Below are 23349 nucleotides of genomic sequence, written 5' to 3' on the forward strand. Positions count from 1 at the left end.
TAATAATTAAAGTCACTGTCCATTTAGTTGTAAGTTCGCGCTGCAGCACACTTTTAGGGCCCCTCGGGAGTTCTGGCGATTCTGCTTTCTCATTACGTAGTATTTCCCAGTGATCGGGGGACATGGAGGCCAAGGCAGGCCCTTTCGAGGGACCATGACCAGTGTTCAGGAAGTGACACCAGGCTCGGAGAAACCAGGCAAGCAAAAACAGGTCAGAGCTCTTTCTCAACCTGATTATTTCACAGACGGTCAGAGTGGGACTTGCTTTCTCCATGAGCATATGTGACAGAGACCCCAAAGGACAAAAAAGTGCTAGGGAACCATGTCAGCAAGAAAGAAGAATGGAGTAAAGAGACAAATGAAACGACATAAAATAACAGACTGGAGCCCTGGAACTTCAGGGATCAAACCAGAAGAAAGCTCCTTACACTTGGATTTTCACTAACTGGCTGGAAGTGGTCAAGTGTCCTAGAAATTCTCTAACCTGCGGAAACGCATAAAGCAGTAAGACAAAATTAGGTGCCATTATTTTTATAGCAAATTTAAATTCAATACCCTTACTAATATTGTGACTTAGACAAATTAAGAAATTTCTTACAAACATTTCACATTATGTACAGAAAAGAGGGAGAGAAATCTAGACTAATCTGTGGTAAAATGACTCTACCACTGCAATTATCAGTAGAGACAGAAATAAAGACCATTCTAATTATTAGCTCCTTAAAATCAATACTAAAATCAGTACTTATAAAAAAGAGAGAGCAATATTTGGGTCAAGATTATTTTAAATCTCTGATTATAAACAAGTATTCGCTGGTATTTTTCCCAATAAATGATATCTGAGGGGGTCAGTGACAAAATATTCCCTCGTGTCCTAAGGATCAACTGAGGTCACCCAGGAGGCACCAGGGGATGGTACTTGGGAACTAACATACACTCGGTGACGTTGTCCCTGGTTACAAATTTGGAAGCAAAAGGATTTTACTACCAACAATAAATAACCCAACACCTGTACAACATTAAGAGTCAAATCAAATCATAATTTATCACGGTTCTAAAACGAACTCCAAAACATCTGGTTTACTCTGTCAACGACGCTTATAGATATCCATGTTGGACACAGCCTACCACCCAACCCCTGGCATTTGTCTGCTGAACCCCAAATCCGTGGTCAGGGAGTTTTCTACCTTCCTAAAAGGAGGAAGCAACACACAGCATTCAGTAAAAACAAGAAAAGTGTGAAGGAGGATTCCTGCTGTTTTTTAAAAAATGTACACCAATGCATAGAGGAAAAAAAAAAAGATGAGATGGAAAGCATAAAAACACTGACGTGATTACTGCCGTATAGAGAGACGATAGGGTCATTTCAATTTCTTCTTACCAGTGGTTTTATGCACTTGGATAAATCTACTACTGCTGTTCGCAGTAAACATGTTTAAAAGATAATTTAAAACAAGAAAAGCAAAATGTGTGATGAAAAGTTTTTAAAATTCTATACATATCCAACTACTAATTTGATAAGCAATCTAACAGATTTTTACTCAAAAATCAGGTGAGAAATTTCTAAAATCCTTTCTTTAGAGCCAGCAGAGGTCCTGAATTCAAAAACAAAAGACCGATTCATGAACAAAGAGATTTCTTTAGAGTTTTTCAAGTGGCTTCTGTTTGTCAGCTTCCTCCCAATACATTAAAGCAGTAAATACAACAGGTTTTTACCATTCTGCAGACTTCCTAGTTAAGAAAATAACCATATAACCCAAACCTCCAAGATGTGGTGGGTGGGGGAGGGGGAGGTTGAGGGCAAGGAGGAATAGCATTTCCAGAGGCTAACAATTCGGGAGAGAGGGAAATGTAATTTTTCTTACAAGTGGCCCCAATGCACCTTGTAGCCAAGCTTTGTTTTACAGGGACCCGCGGTGATCGGCTGTGCCTTCTGCAGAGCAATTTAACTACTGAACAGCTGGGAGAAGAAACAAGATTTAGGGGGCCGGACGGGGGCGGGGGGAGCACCATACAGACCCGCAATGGTGTCCATATTAAGCTCTGTATTTTGTCTGAGTCAGAGTTTGGGTCACATAAGAGTAAAACTGGCCTGGGAGAAGAGAACAGTTTCTCACAGATTGGCGTTTAAATCTCAAATGACTGTGTTTCACAGCATGCCCAATACACTCCAGCATGTAACTGCATTTTAATTTCCTAAAACCACAGGACAGAAGTCTGATTTCAAATAGTGTCTGGACTGTGATATTCAATACTGACAGAACTGTATGGTGTTCTCTGGAAAGGTGCAAAGATTCAGCATATGGAAAAGGATCTTCCTTTTGTTTGAAGTACTATTCTTGGAGAAATTTCCTCCTCTGACTTTTGTAAATGAATTCTAAACAATGACTATTAAGAGCTAAAGCTTGTGCCTTAAGAAAGGTAATTTAACAGACTACAGGAGGAGGGCATCCTACATACTCTCCACTCCCCACGGGCTCACACCATTGGAACGGACTTCAAATTTTGCCGTGAAATGCTCATTTGTGCTAACTTTGGAAAATGAACTTAGAACCTATTAACACGAATGAATCTTTACTTGAATGTCCATTCAGTGCGTGGAAAGTATTCAGCTACCTTTTCAACTTTACAGAGCAGGGAGAGCCTGTGATGGCCTTAATTTCCAGGCATTATATAAAAGAAGGAGACTTTAAAACAGATGAAAAAGGAAAGAAAAAGGGGAAGGTGAAACTCTGTCTTAAGTTTGGAAGTCGGAAACCAGTTCATGATCATATTACTTAGTCGGAAGGAACTTACACATTTTTGTATGTGAACGTGAAATAAAGCAATGAAGATGGTTAGCAGTTTTCACCATAAGGGAACGGCTCTGAGCCACCCTTGAGAAAATTTGTTAAAAAGGAAAAAAAATCTTTTTTGAAGGGACAGTGAATTAAGTATACGCTTTCCTCTAAACTACTTTATTATTACTGCTTTTCCCTTTGAGCTTGACTCAAATGCTAATTGACAAATGCAATAGGTCTGTTTTTTAGCAATACATCTGTTTGATGAGTCTGGTGTAATTTTACTTAGAAAAAAGGATAAAATTCTGATTAACAACTGAAGGTATAAGAACTGTAAAGCCGTGGTTGTTCTTTGATCCTAAATACCTAGGGAACCTGGGGGTGATGCTAGGGTCTGGCCTTCCTCAGATTCTAAGCTATCACCATGGGTAAGAAGTACCCCCTCTTGGTTTTGTAACAGCTTTTCAAGGAGAGACCAAAATACAATGGGACGTGAACCAATTTTTTTTTAATAAGAAAAAACCTGATTTGTCAGGAGGAAATGCACACCCTAGAACAGAAGAAATTACTGCATTTCTTTTCTTGTCCCTTTTGTCTTCCTATTTGATTTTCCCATTTATTCCCTTCCCCCCTCTGGCTTTTTCACTTCTCTTTTCTGATTTTCTTCCCCAAGTTGAGGCCATAAATGACTAGATAAAAAATATTTTATTCTTCATTGTGCATCAGGCAATCTCCTCTGGTGGGTTGGGAGGAGTCAGAACCCAGGAAGCACACAGGGGAGCACCCAGGCACTTCAGCCTGAGGAAAAACATGCATGGGGACTTGATGCAACCCACAACGAGAGCGTCACAGCTCTCCCGTGCGGAACAAAGTTGTAGTGGAACACAGGGAGGGTGAGGAGGGCCGTGTAGAGGGGGACTGCTGTCAACTGAGGAGGGTTTGGACAAAAGGGAGGTGAGCAGAACTGCACATTTTCTTGGAGACAGGAAATGGACTAAATAAAGGCAGATGCAGACGAAAGTCTATGGTACAGTGTAGGGGACACAGCGTGCTAATTTGCCCAGCAACCACCAACTCAGCAATAATACGGGGCTATTCTCAGCATGTTTGTCTTACTTCAATCCTCATTACAGCTCAGTAAGGTAGGTTCTATTATTATTTTAATATTGAAGGTAATGAAATTGCCTAAGGGCACACAATTTACAGGCTGCTGATGAACCAGGAAGCAAATGCAGGCAATCTGACTCCGGGGCTATACTTCCAGTGTCTGTGTCTACTACCAGTGCATAGAGCGTCCAAATGCGGAATACCAAGGAGATCAAACATGGCTAGGGCTCTACCGCACTGGAGGTGGGAGAAGGGACAGGAAAGGAGAAGCACCAGAGATGTATGAAGAAAGTCAACAAAGTATTACACACACACACACACACACACACACACACACACACACACACACACGAAGAGCAAGAAAGCATTTTTACAAAACCCATCCCAGCCTGTTGGCCCTCAGGAAACCCTTCCACAACTTTATGCAATCCAACTGGTCAGTATTTCTACGTTCTTTGCCCTAGCTAAACAATCTAGTGACTAATTTCTATGCACTGTGATAGCTGTAAAGAGAAATAAATGAAAAGTGGGGTCAGCCCTCAAAGCATATAACAACTAGTAACAGAAGAAGACAGGTAGTGAGGAGCAGACGCACAGATCTCCACATTTATCTCCAAAAGGGAGAGTGTTGTATGTGTGCACATGTGTTAGCTCCCCGTCATACACATACACACACACACACACGCACACACATGTACACACTCATGCACATTCTACAATAGATAAAAAGCTACCCGGACCCTATGAAGAGCCAAAGCCATACACATGGAACCTAAAAACATTGCCAACAATTTCCAGCGAGCTCTGCTCTGAACGTACCTGCTTCTGGGTCCTGGTTGAAACGGCAGTACTTGGAATTCTCAAGCAACGACAGGCACTGCTCAATGGGCACCCAAACATACGTCTCAGGACACAACAAATCAGAAGGTCTATACTGACCCTAAAGGAAAGTGAAGGAAAAAAAACCCACAGGCATTACAAACACAGTAACTTCCTGGTTACAAGGCTCCACAGTTCCAGGAAAGGTTTTAATCACCAGTTTAAACAAAGTCAACCAGAAACAGCTTTCTTGTAAATACTAAGTGACTCTCCGAACTGCTTTCCTGACTCAAGAATGCACATTGGATTCAAAAGCTCTCCAAAAGTAATGCATCACTATTTGTGACGCCTGTATTGATCTGGAAGATTCAAGTTTCTACTTTCTTTTTCAAGAAATTTTAATATATGATTCTTGCTTAGCTGACTGCAGAGAATACCCAGTTTTGAAATCAAAGTGAAATGTCTTTTCACATATGACAGCATTACAATTTACATCTGGAGCAAACTCTTTTCTGAAATGGAATTTCAGGATGTTTTCATTTGTAGACTCAGTTGATAATACTCATTCTATGTTAATGTATTTAAAAGTACTGTTTTGTCAAACTTACATGAACAATCTAAACTATTAAATGTAAACAAAGAGAAGTTTAAAAAACACTACAGAAATTTTAGGGAAACTTCTATCATAATAATCCTCTCAAGTTTCTTCCAAAACACCATTTTAGCAGAAATGACTTATACATTTATAACCCAATTATATACCCCAAATCTAAAACAAAGACTATACACTAGATGCTGAAGAAAAAAAAAATCATTTGCCTATAGGTAATGTAGTAGATAATCAACAGGGGATGGTACAAATTATGTGAAACCACTCAGTGAAAATTTTAGAAGTATCAAAGTTAATTAAAATTCCAAATATCTCTCCTCTAAAATTCTGAAATTCAAAATTCATTACAGAGGTTAAAAATCCAGTAGTGTTTTCCAACTCTGTTTCGTATAACCTGTAGTAAGAAATACACTTACATGACAACCCAGCAAACACATATGCAAATACAGAACTAGAAACAAACCTTTTACTATAAAATGTTTACCCATCTTATGTAATCTTTTATTTCCTATCCTACTCTGCCTCCTTTTTTAATGATGCTCTTGAACCATAAATACTGCTTTTACAAACAGCTAGTGGGTCACAGCCTCAGAGTTTGAAAAACATGATGTGGCACAAACCCTTTACAAAGAACACGGCCGTTACAGACCCACTACTGTTACAGACCTTTTTATCAGACAGGTACTCTGTCACCTGGCTGCTATGTGCACGTCACACTATAGGAAGCCTCACTCACTCAGATACACCCTCCCAAGCTCTTGAAGCATCCAGAAGTTCACAAGTGAACGGGGAAGAACATACATGAAGAAAGTATATGCGAATCAGCTCCTGCTGGAGAGGCTGGGAGAGAGGTCAAGGGGGATGCGGAGTTTTACTGGGGATTTAACAGATGACTGGAATTAAGTCTAGGGCAGGATGAAAAGGAATGAGAACAATCTAGATGAAGGGAACAGGGTAAAGGAGGACGCACAGTGGGGCCTGGTAGGAGATCACCCCAAGGAACAGGAAATAGCAGGGCACTGCAGAAATGGAAAGGCAGGTTGGGACAGATTCTGTGAGGCCACAACATTCGTGCTTCGGTCTATATTCTAGATGAAATGGGAATGCTTGCTGGCTAAGAGAGAAAGCGTGACAAGAGGGAGGAGACTAGAACTCAGGTGCCTGACCCTGACCTTCCCACACTGTTCACGGCATTGCTGATGCCTTGAGGCCCGGAGCAGGATAGGCCATCCGTAAGGGGAAGCTCCAGGGGGTCCACATACTCATCCAACATGAAAAATACTAACAGGATTCTTTAGAGATGAGCTAATAACTAAGTAGGTACAATAAAGCCTGATAGTCAATGATATCTATTTTACCAAAAGCAATGTCATTCTCTCCATTAATTCAGAAATTGTTTTATTGATGGAAAGCAGCAGCATGATGTGATGCTGACCTTGTTAACAAAGTTGAAAAACTAGCAGTCTCAAGCAATGGGTCTAAATCTTCTTTATTTTCATTTTGGGTCAGAGACCATTTTGAAATCTGCTGAGGGAAAAAGGCTGAACATAAAAGCTAAAGATATAAAACTTCTACAAGAAAAAAAGGAGTAAATTTTCTTCACCTTGGAGTACACAAAGATTTCTTAGTGCTCAAAAACACATTAACCATAACAACAACAACAAAACAATAAAAACAACTGATGAGCTGATTTCATGAAAATTATATACTGTATTCAAAAAATTATTAAGAGAATAAATAGGCGGGTGTCTGGGTGGCTCAGTTGGTTAAGAGACTCCCTTCGGTTCAGGTCATGATCCTGGAGTCCTGGGATCGAGTCCCACATTAGGCTCTCTGCTCAGCAGGAAGTCTGCTTCTCCCTCTGGCCCTCCCCTTCTCGTGCTCTCTCTCTCTCTCTCATTTTCTCTCAAATAAATAAAAAATGTCAAAAAAAATAAATAGGCAAGCCAAAGACTACGAGAGAATATTAACAAAACATATATTGGAAAACAGATGTGTATCCAAAACACATTAAAAAAACTTAACAACTCAAGGATAAAAAAAATACATTTCTTTAAAAAAGGCACCAAATACAGATGAATGCCTAATAAGCATCTGAAAATAAATTCAACATCAGTTATCAGAAATGCCAATTAAAACCATAACACATCACTGCACACCCACCAGAACGGCTAACATTAAAAAGACTGAATAACAAGTTCTGGCAAGGAATTGGACTATGTACGACACGGATACAGCGGGTTTACAATGGTATAACCACTTGGGAAAATATATTCTTGGACATTTATCATTTGTGAATATGTTTAGGATAAATTCCTTGAATTGGAATTGATGCGTGTAAGGGTTTTTATGTTTTACAGCACAAAACTATTTTCCATAGAAGTTGTGCCATTTTACATTCCCATTAGCAACATATGGACACAAGTGTTCATTACCCCACTTACTTCGTTAGCAACAGAGCATACAATTGAAACTTTCAATCTCTGCCAATCTGAGAAATGGCAATTCACTGTGGTTTTAATTTGCATCACAAAGCTTTCCATACGTTTAAAGCAACTTGTATTTCCTTTCCCATAATGTTGGCCCACTGTTGTTAGATTTCTGGTCTTATTATTTGAAAAACTCTTTATATATATAGGAAATTCATCCTTAGTTTGCAAAATATGTTTTACTTCCCTGGTTTATAGGTCTTTTGACTATGCCATTTCCTTTCACCAGGTGGAAATCTGGTAAGTGGTCAAATTCATCATCTTTAAAAATGGTGTCTGAGTTTTCCAATATAATTTTAAAAAGTCACTATCACTCAAATATTATAAAAACATTCACTTTTTTCCTAGTACTTTTATGGTTTCATAATTTTACATTTACATTTATGCTCCATCTGGAATTTATTTTGGAATAAGGTATAAGAAAAGGATCTAACCTAATTTCTTTCAGATGTTAACCAAGTGGCTTCAATATCATTTTAGGACTGTGGTTTCCCCCACTGATTTAAATGTCTTTCTGATAACTTACTAAATTTCCATCTACATTTAGATCTCTTTCAGCGCCTCCCATTTATTTTGATATACTCACCTGTCTACTCACGTGCCAGTGCCACACGGTTTTAACTGTTGAAGCTTGATATTCTATTTTAATATCTAGCAGATCTAACCGCCCCTCGCAATGCTCTTCATTTACAGTATTTTCTGGCTCTTCCTGCTTAATTTTTCTAAAATTCTGTACTTAGGGGGTACCTGGCTGGCTCAGTCAGTGTGCAACTCTTGATCGCAGGGTTCTGAGTTTGAGCCCCACGATGGGTGTAGACATAACTTACATAAAATCTTTAAAAATAAATAAATAAATAAAATTCAGTACTTAATATAAAAGTGTTACCATTATGAACAATGAAACAGTAATAAAAATGTTATGGTGTGTTTTGTCTACTGTGACGGCAGGACATAAAAGCAGAGAATCCCAAGAATGTTAGTAAAAAGAAAATATATGCATCATCTTAAGTTTAAAAAAAAAAACCAACCCAAAACATACAAATGACACCATTTTCTAACTTAAGGTAGAACTGAGTGATGACTGGCTAAGATGCACAGATCAGTTATTGGGGGGCAGGGTAGGGCGAGGCGGTCAGGCATCATCTTAGACGTCTTTTAAGATTAAAACAGACAAATTCCCTGCAGCTATGCAAATTCATCCACAGACACCTGAACCCAGTGCTTGGATTTAACAATGACATTGACATTAAAAAATATTCAGTCACTGAACAGGAAAAGAATCCTCACTATGTGACAGACACTAGATGCTTGGAATAAAACGATGAACAAATGAGTGCACACCTCTACCGGCAGTGACAGACCTGGACAAAGATGAAATGAACATAAGAACGTAGAAAGGGGACACCTGGATGGCTCAGTCAGGTAAGCATCTGACTCCTTATTTCAGCTCAGGTCATGATCTCAGGGTCATGACATTAACCCCCACACTGGGCTCATGCACTGGGCGTGGAGCCTGCTTGAGATTCTCTCTCCCTTCAACCCACCTCTTCCCTCCCTCACCCTCAATACCTCTCTTTAAAAAAAAAGAATACAGCAAGTGTAATTGTATACAGTGGTTCGAAGTTCCTAAATTTTCACATTCTTTTTAGGTCATACTTGTTCATAGTGGGCCAGAGATTTTTTTTCTTTTTTTTTCCCCCCCAAAGATTTTATTTATTTGTTTGACAGAGAGAGACCACAAGTAGGCAGAGAGGCAGGCAGAGAGAGAGGGGGAGGCAGGCTCACGGCTGAGCAGAGAGCCCGATGCGGGGCTCGATCCCCGACCCCGAGATCATGACCCGAGCCGAAGATAGAGGCTTTAACCCACTGAGCCACCCAGGCGCCCCCAGAGATTTTCTTTATAACTCCTTAAGTACACTTCATTTACTTCACTAAGAAGTCACAAATGTATACACTTTAACCTCTGCTCATCATCTAAAATCAAGTTCCAAAGACCAGCTTAAAACGTTATTTTTCTCTTGGGGTGCCTGGGTGGCTCAGATGGTTAAGCCTTCTGCTCAGGTCATGATCTCAGGGTCCTGGGATCGAGTCCCACATTGGGCTCCCAGGTCAGTGAGGAATCTCCCTCACCTCTCCCCCAGCTAGTGCTCTGTCTCTTATCTCTCAAATGAATAAAACAAAACCAAAAAAACATTATTTTTCACCAAACTACAGGCTTATCTCAATGCTTCATATCAAATATTCCCTCATGCCACCAAAGAATACAAAGGGTTTTATGAAATAAAACACTCTGAAATGTTATGTTTTCTAACATTTGAACGTTAACATTAGCTGGTTGAGTGTTAAGAGACCAAAGTGCTTACAGCTCAATTTAAAGTTGCCACCACACAAATGAAAAACACAGGGGCTTGAAATCTACCCTGCCTTTGCAGCCAATGTAAGAAAATGAGAAATGTCTGTGTTAAGAATGTAATTACTTAAGGATTTGGACATACTTTCCCATAGCCAGAAGAAAAAAATATTTAATCAACTTCTAAGTACATTCATTCATACTGGAACAATGAGGTAAAAGCAGATTATTTCTTTCCTAGGGTGCTGACTCTTTGTAAATAAGAAAATCAGAGTTACCACAAATTTCTCAAGTACTCAAAATTCTGAAAATGTAATTGGTCTGACAGGGCTTATCTCACAATTTTTTTGAGCCTTCTTGCAACTGGATGTACAATTTTAGATGAGCTCCAGGTCTCCACACACCATCTCAAAACCACCACCCAACAAGGACAGCACCCCATGAAATGTTACTAAGCAGAGGCACCAGTTTCAAGAGGGGGGCTCCGGCAGAGGATGACGCGTTCAAGATTAAGAAGGCTGGGAAAGGTAAAAGCGATCTTGTAAAAAGCTTAAAATTAGAAGAGGGAATAACTATTCCTCATTATTAATTACATGTTTCTGGGGAGGGATAACCATTCCATTCAAAGTCATGAAAGGGAGAGAAGTTCAGCCACCTCTGTGGTAGGTTCTGTAGCTGTTTACAAACTGTTTTGGACTGGAAAACAAGAGCAAAAACAAAAAACGAAGTGCCTCTATGTTTTCAGTCGTCAAGAAAGAGGGAGGTTCTGTTCAGAGTGCTCAGTTCGATGATTTTATTCCTTGATTTCATTTTGTTTGAGGAAAACCACTTAGACTACTTGTAAAACCCAAATTATACTTACACTCCCCACAAAAAAAGGGAGAAGAAATTAAAAAATAGTCATATTTCTGTCAACTTTACTAGGTTGTCACAGGCTGAAATTCAAGGACATTCCAAAGTTAAATCTAAAAGAGGAAGGGAAAACAACTAGCTAAATACATTTCCTGCTCTATTCTATTAAAAATAACTGCTTCTTCCAGAAGAGGAGATCATACAATTTTGGCTTTTGTCAATGGAAAGAAGAGGAATTCCTTTCACTTGCATGCTTTAGACCATAATCTGAAGAACATTATCATACTGATCTACTTTTCTACCCTATAAAAGAATCACAAAATAAACTAGATGGAGATTAGCTTAGTTTAGCAAAATATATTAATCAAACTTCAACCTAAAAATTACATTCCTCTTGATAACCAGAGGTTAAAAATACTGTGCTTTCCTTTCTTACCAAATAAAAGTGACACAGGTATATAAAGTGCATATAAATAGGGGTGAGCATCTGGAAATCCTTGATTTCACAATCACTAACAATTTCAGAAAAGATACTTTGAAATAGATCAACATTCTTTACTTTTAATGAAAACACAGCCAACAATACTAGAAATCTTTCCCTTAAGGTGTAACTAGTTAGAAATCTGGATCTTTGAAGGCAAAAGCAACATTAAGTAGATGGAGGAAGGGCAAAAAATGGTTCTAGCAAGGCCCCCCAAATCTATCTTTTTTTGTAAATTTTTTTTTTTGTGACACAAATGACACACCATAAAATTCATCTTTTTAAAGTGTACATTTCCATTGTGTTTAGTATATTTTGCAAGGTTCCCAATCGACACAACTACCTAAAGTCCATAACATTTTTATCACTCTTAAAAAAAAAAAAAAAAAAAAAGCCCTGTACCCATTAGCAGTCACTTCCCATGCCCTCTCCCCGCAACCTCCTGGCAACCATTACATCTCCCGGCAATCGACTTTAAAATGGAGTATTTGTTTACATTGCCACACTTCCTATTAGAGGCCTAGTAAAACCCAAAGCCACAACACAGCCTGCAAGGCCCTAGTGATGTGGCCCATGTTACTTTTCTGGCTTGTCCTCCAGGACTTTTTCCCTCTTCCCTCCTTCCACCCTGGCCACGCTGGCTGCACGATTGCTCCTAGAACAACACATCAAGCCTGCTTCTGTCTTCTCTTCTGGCCTTACAGATATTCCTGGGACTCTAAGTTTTTGTGCAAATGTCACCTCAATGAAGCCCCCCATCCCCTCTACTATTTTTCTTCCATAGGACGTGCCACCTTCTAACCCTTCTGTTAATTTACTTATATATGAGATCTATAGCAAACTCCTTGCTAGAGCACAGGGTCAGGAGTTTTAGTCTGATGTGTTCACTGACATATCCCAAACCCGCTCAGTAACCACCTGCTGGAGGAAATGTGAATGCAGGACACCGGGCCCATGCCTCTGCCACCTCCCTGTCTAGACACAGCGGAGGTCACTTTCATACACTTGTCCGGCACATTAACACGGCACGCGGGGAGCGACCAGTGTTTGCCGAACTTGTACTTATGATGCAGGCCCACCGCATTTTTTCTGCGTAGAGACCGTGCCCGACCTTCAGGAACGCTGGGAATTATCACTGAAGACTCGCAGTATGTGATCGTGCCAGGATCCGAAGGAGTTACTGCAATTAAAAAGGAGGCTCTCATACGCAAGGTTAGAAACTACTAGTTCATGTCAACACAGTTTTTTCCCCTCAAAGCTGAAAATTTTTCTTTCCTTATTTCACTGGCGTATACTTTCTTTTAAAGAAATGCACAGTTCTTCACATTAAGTTTCATTTTAGGAAAGGAGAGGGAAACATGACTTGAGAAAAGGCAGTGTCACTCTGGTGAGGATAAGAATAAGGACAACAAGCTCCCCAGGCATTTAAGAACGGTCTTCATGGGGTACTTCGGTGGCTCAGTTGGTTAAGCATCTCACTGTGGCTCAGGTCATAATCCTGAGGTCCCTGGGATCAAGTCCTACCTCGGGCTCCCTACTCAACAGGGAGCTGCTTGTCCCTCTGCCTCTTCGCCCTCCCCCTGCTGTGCTTTCTCTCAAGTAAATAAATAAATCTTAAAAAAACAAACAAACCATAGTCTTCATGATGATTCACTACCTCATAGGAGCTCAGTCTCAGAATAAATGACAAAAGTAATGAAAACAGTCACTCTCTCTACCCTGCGGATGAAAGAGTAAGATCATGTAATGGTAGTGATCTAATGTAATGTTTCTTGAAATGAATTAAACGTAGACACCTGATTCCCATTCTCTTCCTATACCTAGGTTTTAGAATATTTGTAATTTTTAAAAGGATTTTCAAAATAAGTTCTAAAAACCTTAAAAATCACAACTCAGTTCAACATGCACAGACTCCGCTCATCATCAAGGATGAAAGGATGGGAAGAGGCTCGTGGTACCTTCGTGATATGTTGGGGAAAGGGAGGCCGCGTATGCCAGTAACTTTCATAGCCAGGGTCAATGCAGGGGCACAGGCACAAGGTCCTGTGGAAGCACAAAAGGGCTCTAACATGGATGTGATATCCAGAGGAACAAGCTGCTGGTCAAACACAAGGAAGAGACAACCAGCTCAGAAGAGGTCCCTTCCACGGCGTGTCCAAGTCTGAGGAGCACGTTTCCACGTTTGGAGAAAAAGTTAGGCAGTTACCAAAAGCACAAAGAGATCCAAGACCTATATGGCCGACTCCCTCCTGAGCTCCCAAATACACGTCCATCATTATTTTACCAAATAGGAAATGAAATGGAAAATGACCGTTTCGGCTCCACGGATTAGCAAGTGGTCCTACGTCTGTGGTTTGTGACACTTCAAAAATAAATGTCTCTTCAGCTTTATATTCAAAAGGTTAGGTTAAAGACTAACTCTGTCTTTTCTCCAAACAAATGCCAATTTCCATAAATTCAAATTTATTACCAGCATTTATCTTTCTTCTTAATTTAGAATGACATATTCAAAGTAACTTTCAAGTTCATGAATGGACCCCACTGTAACTTGGTATTATCTGGAGAAATATTATGAAACTGACAATTTCAAAATTACATTCTGGGTTTCTTTCATGTTATTACATCTTCTTAGATTCCTACAGAAGCATTTCTTACAACTGAATATACAACTGATCAAAAATAAAAGCGTATTACTAGCCACCCCTTTCTAAATAAATGCACAGTATTAAAAAGTCTATTCTTTGATTATAGCAAATCCAGGAGTACGCAATTTTACTAAAGGGCTCCAACATCATTTAAAAGCATTTTTTTTTTTTTTTGGCCTTTATAAGACGACATATATGAACTCATATGCATTCAGGACTACAAATGTTTACAAATCTGACATATAAGAATTCCCTTTGAGTACTGCATTTGTCTTTGTATGAGTTTAAACAACATGCAAGTAAGAAATTATTTCTTTAATTAACGTTAAAGGATTTAAGACTTACTTTTCTCAGAAAAAAAAAATCAGAGAAAAGTAAAGAAATGCTTTCATATGATATTCACCCAAGTTAGCATTCTTGGCTTTTAATTGGAAACATCTGGGGATGGGCTTGGCAGATTGCAATAAAATTGAAGTTACCAATTCACACCCTGCCATTTTGAGGGTATTTTGTTTTTACAGTTTTCAAATTAAAACCAAACGGACTTTCCTTTGAACTCTGGTTCTGAAGCAAAGATCTCTGTGAGATTTCACTCTCAAGAATACTTTATAAATATTTTGAAAAATATGACGGATTTCGCGCGTATTTGAGGAGAGGATACACCAGCAGAGTTTATTTTTAAAGTTCAAGTTAAATTAAAATGTAAGAACACTAAAAAGGCAATATTATTTAAATACACACATGCAAACACACACACAGACTAAGCCCCAGCAGCACTGAACCAAGATTCACCAGACATTTAAATCTTTTTATCAGGCAAAGTTGATATCAGTATCCTACTTTTCTATGATAAATCTACTGATTTTACTAAAACCAATTGCTTAAAAAGAAGTTCTAATACTACATAAACAAAAATAGTTCGAAATAATCCATTAGAGTGGGCTGTACCTCCAGAGAAAGCAAGAAAGAACAAGGGCTTATTAAATCCAGTCTTTTCCCTGAAAGACAACACCAATGCAATCCCGTCCACAAAGTACTACAGCAGACCCCTTGCTCCCTGATTTCATTACATAAACAGAGATTGACTTTATCAGTCCCCAAGAGAGTGCTTGAGAGGTAACTCTAGCTGCTCTGTTTTCAGAAACTGTGTTTGGATTGTGCCACACTCAGTTGGTGAGGTGAGCAGAGACCAGGGAAGACAAAGGGCCTAAACATCTGAATCCATTTGTGTTCCCCAAATTCTGAAAGCCAACAGATGTACTCCATGTGCTGCTAGGCTAAGCTTTGAAAATTTAAAAATACATATTTTTTCCACTGACAAACAGAAAGTGATGGTATTCTGTGTTTCTTTAATTAAAATCCAAGGGTTCCAAGGGTTTGCAAAGGCTCTGGGACTTACTTTAAAGCTTCCTTAAGTCTGGGCTATTTATTTTACTATTAGCAAATAATAGAGAATAAAGATTCTAATTCAGTTTTAATCACAATCTTTGCTTTTATTTTGGAAACCCTGGGTTAATCTTTTTTATTCTAGAAAATACAAAGAAAGCTTGTGAAGAAAAGATTCAGGGAGTCAACTTACAGCCCAAATTTAATTTCAAACTGAAGGGTCATAAGTTGAAAAGGATGAAGGAAAAAAGAGAATGAAAGACGAAGACAAAGAAAATAAGACAGAAATGAAAAAGTAAAACCCAAAGCTGCTTTAATTTCTGTTAAAGATTAGATATTCATATCAATATTTATGTGTGTGTGTATATTAAACCTGGCCTTCCCCATACTAGGAAAAAGTATCAGGTTAGGTGTTTGCTTTGTCAGGCTTAAGGCTCTTGTGGGAGAAGCGGAAGGGACCATCACTGGCTCTGCTCCTGCCCAAGATGGTGCCATCCTCACTTGGGGGCATTGGGGGACTCCAACTTCTGCACTGACTCCATCCATCCTCCTAGTGCCAACAGAGTAAGAACCGACTGTGTCAATGCTCCACTTAAAACCCCTTACTGGCTCTCCAATATCTATAGTAAAGCAGGATAATCCCTTCTTAAAGTAAAACAAAACAAACCAAAACAGACCTTTATAAGATACTCCTGTGAGTTTAGTTAGAGCTGATTAGAAATTACATAAGATCAAAAGCAGTACAAATTCATAAATGCTTTTAAATGAGTTTGGATTTTACTAAAGACAACAGAAGCTATGTGTTTGCACACTCACCATACTGTACTCATGTGTTTATTGGTCTGCGTGCACCATGCGTATAGACTCAGTCTGCTTGCTCCCTGGTGTGGACAGATCATGCACCCTGAGTGCAGGGCCCAAGGCCTACTATCAGCCTCCTCTCTCCCCCAGGCGCACTCACATCTAGGCACCAGGCTGAGGACTCCCTTGGTCTAAATGCCTCCTCTTTGTCTCCCAAGGTCTCCTCAGACTCTGTTTCCCTCATCACCAGCTACTCTCATCCTCAGGCAGAATCATCCCCCGCACTTTCTTTCCCGTAAGTCAGTGGATAATTATTAAATGCCTACTGTCTGCAAGGCTCTATGCTAAGGTCCTGGGAACACCATGGTGACAATAACTTTTCAGTTTCAGTTCTCAGTTCTCAGGGACCTTCCAGTCTAGAAAGGGAGGTGGCTTTAAGAAAATAATCATACAGAATTTATATATCATTACAAAATGCGGCAAATACTATGAAGAAAAAAACATCAGACAGTATAAAGGGAGGCCTAATTTATTTTTTTTAACATTTTTTTTTAAGACTTTATTTGACAGAGAGAGAGATCACAAGTAAGCAGAGCAGAAGGCAGAAAGAGAGAGGGAAGCAGGCTCCCTGTGGAGCAGAGAGCCCAATGCGGGGCTCTATCTCAGGACCCTGAGATCATGACCTGAGCCAAAAGGCAGAGGCTTAACCCACTGAACCATCCAGGGGCCCCGGGAGGCCTAATTTAGATTGGGAGATTCAGGGTTGGTATCTTTAGTGGATATCTGGGTTTCTACAGAAGTCTTTTTTAGAAGTTAATACAATCTATTAGAGCTGTCTGTTGACAGGCTGTTTCTCTTACTACTGCAATCCCCCATACCTCCTTCCCCAATCTCAACTTGGGAATTTCCAGACAGCTGGGAGTACATTTCTTTGCATTCCTTGTGCCTAGACAGAATTCCTAATATGAAATGAGTTTTCAATAAATACTCACTGAATATTTATCCAATTAAATTGAATGTGTCAAATTGTATTTCTTAAAAATAGATAATTTTATTATTTTTTAAAGATATTATTTATTTGAGAAAGAGAGAGAGGGAGAACACAAGCAGGGGGAGGGGCAGAGGGAGAAGGAAAGGGAGAAGAAGACTCCCTGATGAGCAGGGAGACTGACTCAGGGCTTGATCCCAGGACCCAGGGATCAGGACCTGAGCCGAAGTCAGACACAAGCGACTGAGCCACCGAGGCGCCCCAATCAGATAATTTTAAAACTCGAAGGGCTGTAGACCTCCCTAGTTAGTATCCAGATTCATTTTAATATTTAAAAAGGGAAGGGGGACAGAAAAGCTAAGTGACTTAAGGCCAATTACTGGTAAAGCCAAGATCAGAAGCTCAATCTCCGTATTTTCTGTTAAAATTTCCAAGCTAAAAGCAGACCTAAGTATGAACACCTAAAGGGTGTCAGCAACATCCTCTGTTACCATTTAGGAAAATGTGCCTGATCAGAATTATTTAGCATCTGGACCCATTAGAAATATATAACTGGCTTTACTTTTCAACATTAAGTTGATATGCTGAGTCAAACAGACGCTAAAAGCAGTTCATGACAAACACATAGCTTTAACAGAGTCAGTAAACTGTATCTGACTGATCATGTCTCTGACTGAAGCTATTATTTTTTTCCAGTAAACATTTTTCAATGCCTGAAAACCTTAATCGTAAAAGTCTGTTTAATTACACCCCTGAGGGAAATAAGAAGTTAGCTATAACCTCATATTTATCCCAAGGGTGTGATCTTTGGTAATCATTCCTTTTTTTCTGCCTGATGGAAAATACATCACAAATGACTTAAATGCTCCTAGTTTAAGGATAACCTTTCCCCTCTCAACTGTAGCAGTAGGAGTCCTGGTAGAATTTACATCCTATCCCCTTGGAAGTCATCAGTATTGTGCGGCTCTCCAAGGCAGTACTTGGTGGAAGGTTCACATTACGGCTATGTGAAGTGCCCACACTTCAGCTAGCTCAAAACATATCTGGTCGGTATGTCTTCCTTTTCTAAATGGTCAGCTCTGTAATTATGATGAACACAGCCACTTTTAACTTAACCAGTTTTTCACAGGGTGAGCAAATGAAGTCCAGTCACAGAATTTTAGATAAATTACTGTGAATAATTTCTTCTGTTACAAACACCAAATAATCTCTGGCCACGACCTGAGAACCCTAAATTCTTCAATTCTTCTAAGACTTTCAGCCTAAAATATCATTTTGGTCCAAACTAACCATATTGTTAGAATAAAATTTAGAATGATAGAGCTCTCCGGGAGCATAGTAATCATCGATGTTCCTGTGAATGTTACACTTTTATCCATTTTTTAGCCCATTACGAAACCATATATGCACCAAACACAAAAAATCTTGATGATGTGATAAGAATTTTTCACATTTTTACATATCTTCTGAAGTGTTATTTAGAACTCAATTTTAAAATATATGCATATAAAGTGAAAAGTGTTCAATAGTTAAACCATTAAAATTCTTCTTCAATGACATCTCTCACTTTATACAAAAAATAGATTATCTTAAAATTTTAAGGAGCTAATCATCACCTTTCTATCAGTAACAGTTTGGTGAAATCAAAACAGCATAATTATCTTGTCAGTTTACCATGTCAGAACTCTCTGGAAATAGTATAAATAAAATTAAACCTGAAATCTACAACTTCCAGATGTGGGAAAGTATAGTTTTGACAAGTTACTATTAGGCAGAGCCTGAAATTATGCTATCTGTATGGTTTTGAGCCCGCAAGTGTGGAGCACTGAGGACGTTTGGACGCTATGAATCTACAGACGGGCTGTCAGCTTCTGGTGATGCGGTATCTGGGTAATACAACATGGGACACAACGCAGACTCTAGCAATGATTCTTCTGTATCTTTACGAGCTCCCCAGTCTAAAAAGATATTTAATGTGTTTCAATACACTGCAGTTATCCTTTCTGTTGCTCAAATTGTCCATATTTTGGCCAGTGGGAGTCAAATCAGTTGGCCCCTGAGAGCTTCTGATATAATCTTCGTGGTTAACAATGACATTTGCTAACCTCATTTCATCCTCACACAGACCGTTCACTAAAAGAGTTTTTATGATCCTCACACTTCACTTTGTGTTTCTGAGCTACAGATTTGAAAAGCTATCCCTGAATAAATTAAGCTTTCATCCAATTATTTAACTTCAGTCTTGGGGTACAGTACAGTCTCTAAACCTCTGAGCCTCCTTCCCGTAGTAACAGTATGAAGCATTTACAAGATGACTGCAAAGAACCACACAAGACAGAATTAAATATAAGTTTTCCAAAGCAATTTTAATAAAATATCCTTAACTGAAATTCATAGTAAAGTTTTCTAAAAGCTAAAACAAATGCACTGGGAACAAAAAGGAAACTAATTATATTTTCAGACCAAATTTAATTAAAAGAACTAAACAAATAAATGTTTAATTTTTTCTTTCTATAACCAGAAGTCACTAATTTTTTGTAAAGATTGTACCTACATATATAATTAATGTTCCTACTACTGAAAATCGTAATAATAACCTAGTACTATGAGCTGGGCACTACACCAACTACCCTACACGTACTACCTCATTAATCCTCACAACCAACCCATAAGGAATAGCGATTAGTAGTCCCATTTTACGGAGAGACACACTGAGGCTTAGTCTGTACTTATAACAAGGCATGAAACCAAGATGTCTGTGGAGACTTGATCTTAACTCTGCTTTCTCCTGATGAAATGGTAATTAATGTTTAAATTCTATAAGGAAATATATTTCTAGTTCAACTTTCAACAGTATTTCATTAAGAAAATGCATAAATAAATTTTAAATGTTTGTAAAAAACTGGAATTTTGGAATATGTTTTTTAAAATCCTACTGTTCATAAGAAATTATGAAAAAGAAAAAGATTCTATCCCTGGGTAAAAGGTTGGGAGAAAAGGATATTCACAGTCTCTATGACCCCACAGATCACTCACAAACTGCAAAGGGGAAAATGTGGCTCCATGGCCTTGTGATGACTGACACAGTATCACCTCGGTAGGAGCCTGACTATAAAGTTTTACCTGAAGAAAATTATGAAGAAATAATCACAAATTCAAATTATGAGACACTGAACTCTTCCAAAATGCCAATGGCGTGAAAGGGGGAGAAAAAGCAGTTATAGTCCTAGATTAAATGACTCTTTAAAAAAAATCCATAAAACTAAATGAAATCTAAAACCTTTGATAAGATTGAGGCAAAAAAATAAAGGGTATGATTGGAACAACTGTGAAATATGAATATTAATTCCATATTTGAATATGAATATGTTCATATTTGAATATATTATTTGAATGTATTATTGCAAGATTATTAAATTTCTTGAGCACGATCACAGTATATAGTTAAGCACAAGAATATCCTTGTTCTTAGCAGACCCATGCTGAAATGCTGAGGATAAAATATCATGATCTTTGAAACTAACTTTAAAATCATTTAGCAGAAAAAATACACACGAAGTTATGTATGTATACATATAATGAGATTAATATGGCAAGATGTTGATAACTGGTTGCTCTAAGTAAAAGCGTATTCTTTCAACTTTTTGGTAGGTCGGAAATTTTCAAAATTTGGCAGGGGGGAATCAGATTCAATTAATACATACTTCTCTCTACCAAGCATCTGTGCACACTCTCATAGTGCTCTGTCTCTTTCTTCTAGAACATGCCACATTTGATCTGGCAGGATAATTTTGTAAGTGTTTGTTTTGTTGAAAACCCCCTTGCAGACAGGAGCTACCTCATCAGGACCAGTAGAGAGACTCACTCACTGAAGACCCTCCATGTGCCTCATTCAAAGTGGGTCTAGGGAATGCGGGAGGAATTAAATACTTGTTTCCTCTGATATTCTACCATGTGGGTGACAATAAGAGGTTTTAATCAATGCTGAAAAGGACTCACAACAGAAGTATTTCATGGCTGATAAGCTATACTATATAATCCCTTAAACTTAAAATCATTTAAAAACTATTAAATATCTGAAAAGCTAAATTAAAAAAAAAAAGTGTAACCAAAGAATCAAAGAATCACCATTACAGAAGTTTAGTCTAAAAACCACTATGGAGTAACTCATGGTATTACCTCATAGAGTGTAAGTTTACATTTATGGAGGTAAGAATCCATTTTAAAATTTATATCCCAATGGGGCGCCTGGGTGGCTCAGTGGGTTAAGCCGCTGCCTTCGGCTCAGGTCATGATCCCAGGTCCTGGGTTCGAGCCCCACATCGGGCTCTCTGCTCAGCAGGGAGCCTGCTTCCTCCTCTCTCTCTGCCTGCCTCTCTGCCTACTTGTGATTTCTCTCTGTCAAATAAATAAATAAAATCTTAAAAAAAAAAAAAATTATATCCCAAGTTGGTAATATATATTCTGGAGACAGCAGGATCATTTTATCATTGAATTTCACATTCCAAATGGTCCTAATAACTGGGTTCTGTCATTGCAGGAGAATGGCTATTATGTGCCAGATGATGAAGATGACAGTGGTGTTAATTCAGATGCATGTGCACTGGATGAGCAGGACCGTAAAACAGAAGCAGTTACCGCATACTGTAGAGCAGCGGTCAGCAAACCATGGCCATGGGCCCAAACTGGCTTGCTGCTCATGTACCTTCTTAGGCCCACAATCTAAGAATGGCTTTTTACATTTTTAATGGTTGAAAATAAATAAAAAGAAAAATAATACTTTATGACAGATGAAAATTATATGACATCCGACTTTCAATGTCCTTAAATACTGTTTTACTAGAGCATAGCCAGCCATGCCTATTTGTTTATGTGTTTTCTATGGCTGCTTTTGCTACAAAGGCAGACCATATGTTCTGTAAACCTAAAATATTTACTATCTGGCCCTTTATAGAATAAATACCAGAGAAAGAAATTTCAATATCCAGTAGACAACAAGGACCCATGGGTATATTTATCTTGTGATGATAATGGTGTGCTACACTTCTGTGGACTTTTTTTTTTTTTTAAAGATTTTATTTATTTATTTGACAGAGATCACAAGTAGGCAGAGAGGCTTGAGGCAAGGGAGATGGAGGGGGGGAAGCAGGCTCCCTGATGAGCAGAGAGCCTGACACGGGGCTCGATCCCAGGACCCTGAGATCATGACCTGAGCTGAAGGCAGAGGCTTTAACCCACTGAGCCACCCAGGCACGCCAATGTGGACTTTTCTACATGTATAGTATGTTCAATAAAAAAGGTATCTTAAAAAAAAAACAACACCCTAATATAATGAATGGTATGAGTATATGAAAGAGATAACATTCCCACGTTTCCAAAATTAAAGATATAAAATAGTGACTTTCGAAAGGTGCTGTCAGAACCAAATCTGTGACAAAGAGTCCAGATTATGATGGCCAGATAATAGCAACTACAGAGATTAACCAGAGCAAGTCGGTTAAAGACTTTCGAGAAACTAAAAGCAGCCCAGGCAAACAGACATAACAGCAGGACCCGACTCAAGTAACAGACACACCGATGTAGTTTGGGGTTTAACAGTGAGACTCCGGGTCTAGGAGGACGGAAGAGTGAGGAGAATTAATATGGTTTTGATCTAACATTTAAATGGTAACTATGGAAGTATCTGAGCGTGAAGCCATATCCAACTACTCTCCAATCTTACTCAGACACCAAGACTGAAGGCTTGAGAACTCTACAGCAATGCTTACTGGTTAGACCTATTTAATTACACTTGGCTTGAGTATCTTCAACTATAAATATCATAGAATAATTTACAGCAAAAGCCACCTTATCCCCAGTGACCCAGAACTAGTGGTGAATTCACTGAAAACGCCCTTACGGCGCGTATATGGGAAAATCCACACAAACGTGCGCACCCTTAACGTTTTACCGTTTACTTCACTCGTTTTTTGATTTAGGACCAATCCCTTTCTTTGGGGATGTATCATTTTGACTTTCAGTTACTGGTTCTTTAAAATACA

At 38.8% G+C, this 23349-nt stretch overlaps 1 protein-coding gene across 12 annotated transcripts in view; it reads right to left on the bottom strand.

Annotated features, from left to right (window-relative positions):
- ATE1 (arginyltransferase 1) overlaps positions 1-23349 on the bottom strand; it is a 166017-nt gene that overhangs the window by 40284 nt on the left and 102384 nt on the right. For all 12 annotated transcript variants that reach the window (XM_047702978.1, XM_047702977.1, XM_047702982.1 and 9 more), the window contains one exon: positions 4707-4827. In XM_047702978.1, coding sequence (XP_047558934.1) covers positions 4707-4827 — 121 coding nt within the window. The remainder of the gene's footprint in view (positions 1-4706; positions 4828-23349) is intronic.

Source organism: Lutra lutra, chromosome 14 (genome assembly GCF_902655055.1).
Source record: "Lutra lutra chromosome 14, mLutLut1.2, whole genome shotgun sequence".
NCBI classification, from domain to species: domain Eukaryota; kingdom Metazoa; phylum Chordata; class Mammalia; order Carnivora; family Mustelidae; genus Lutra; species Lutra lutra.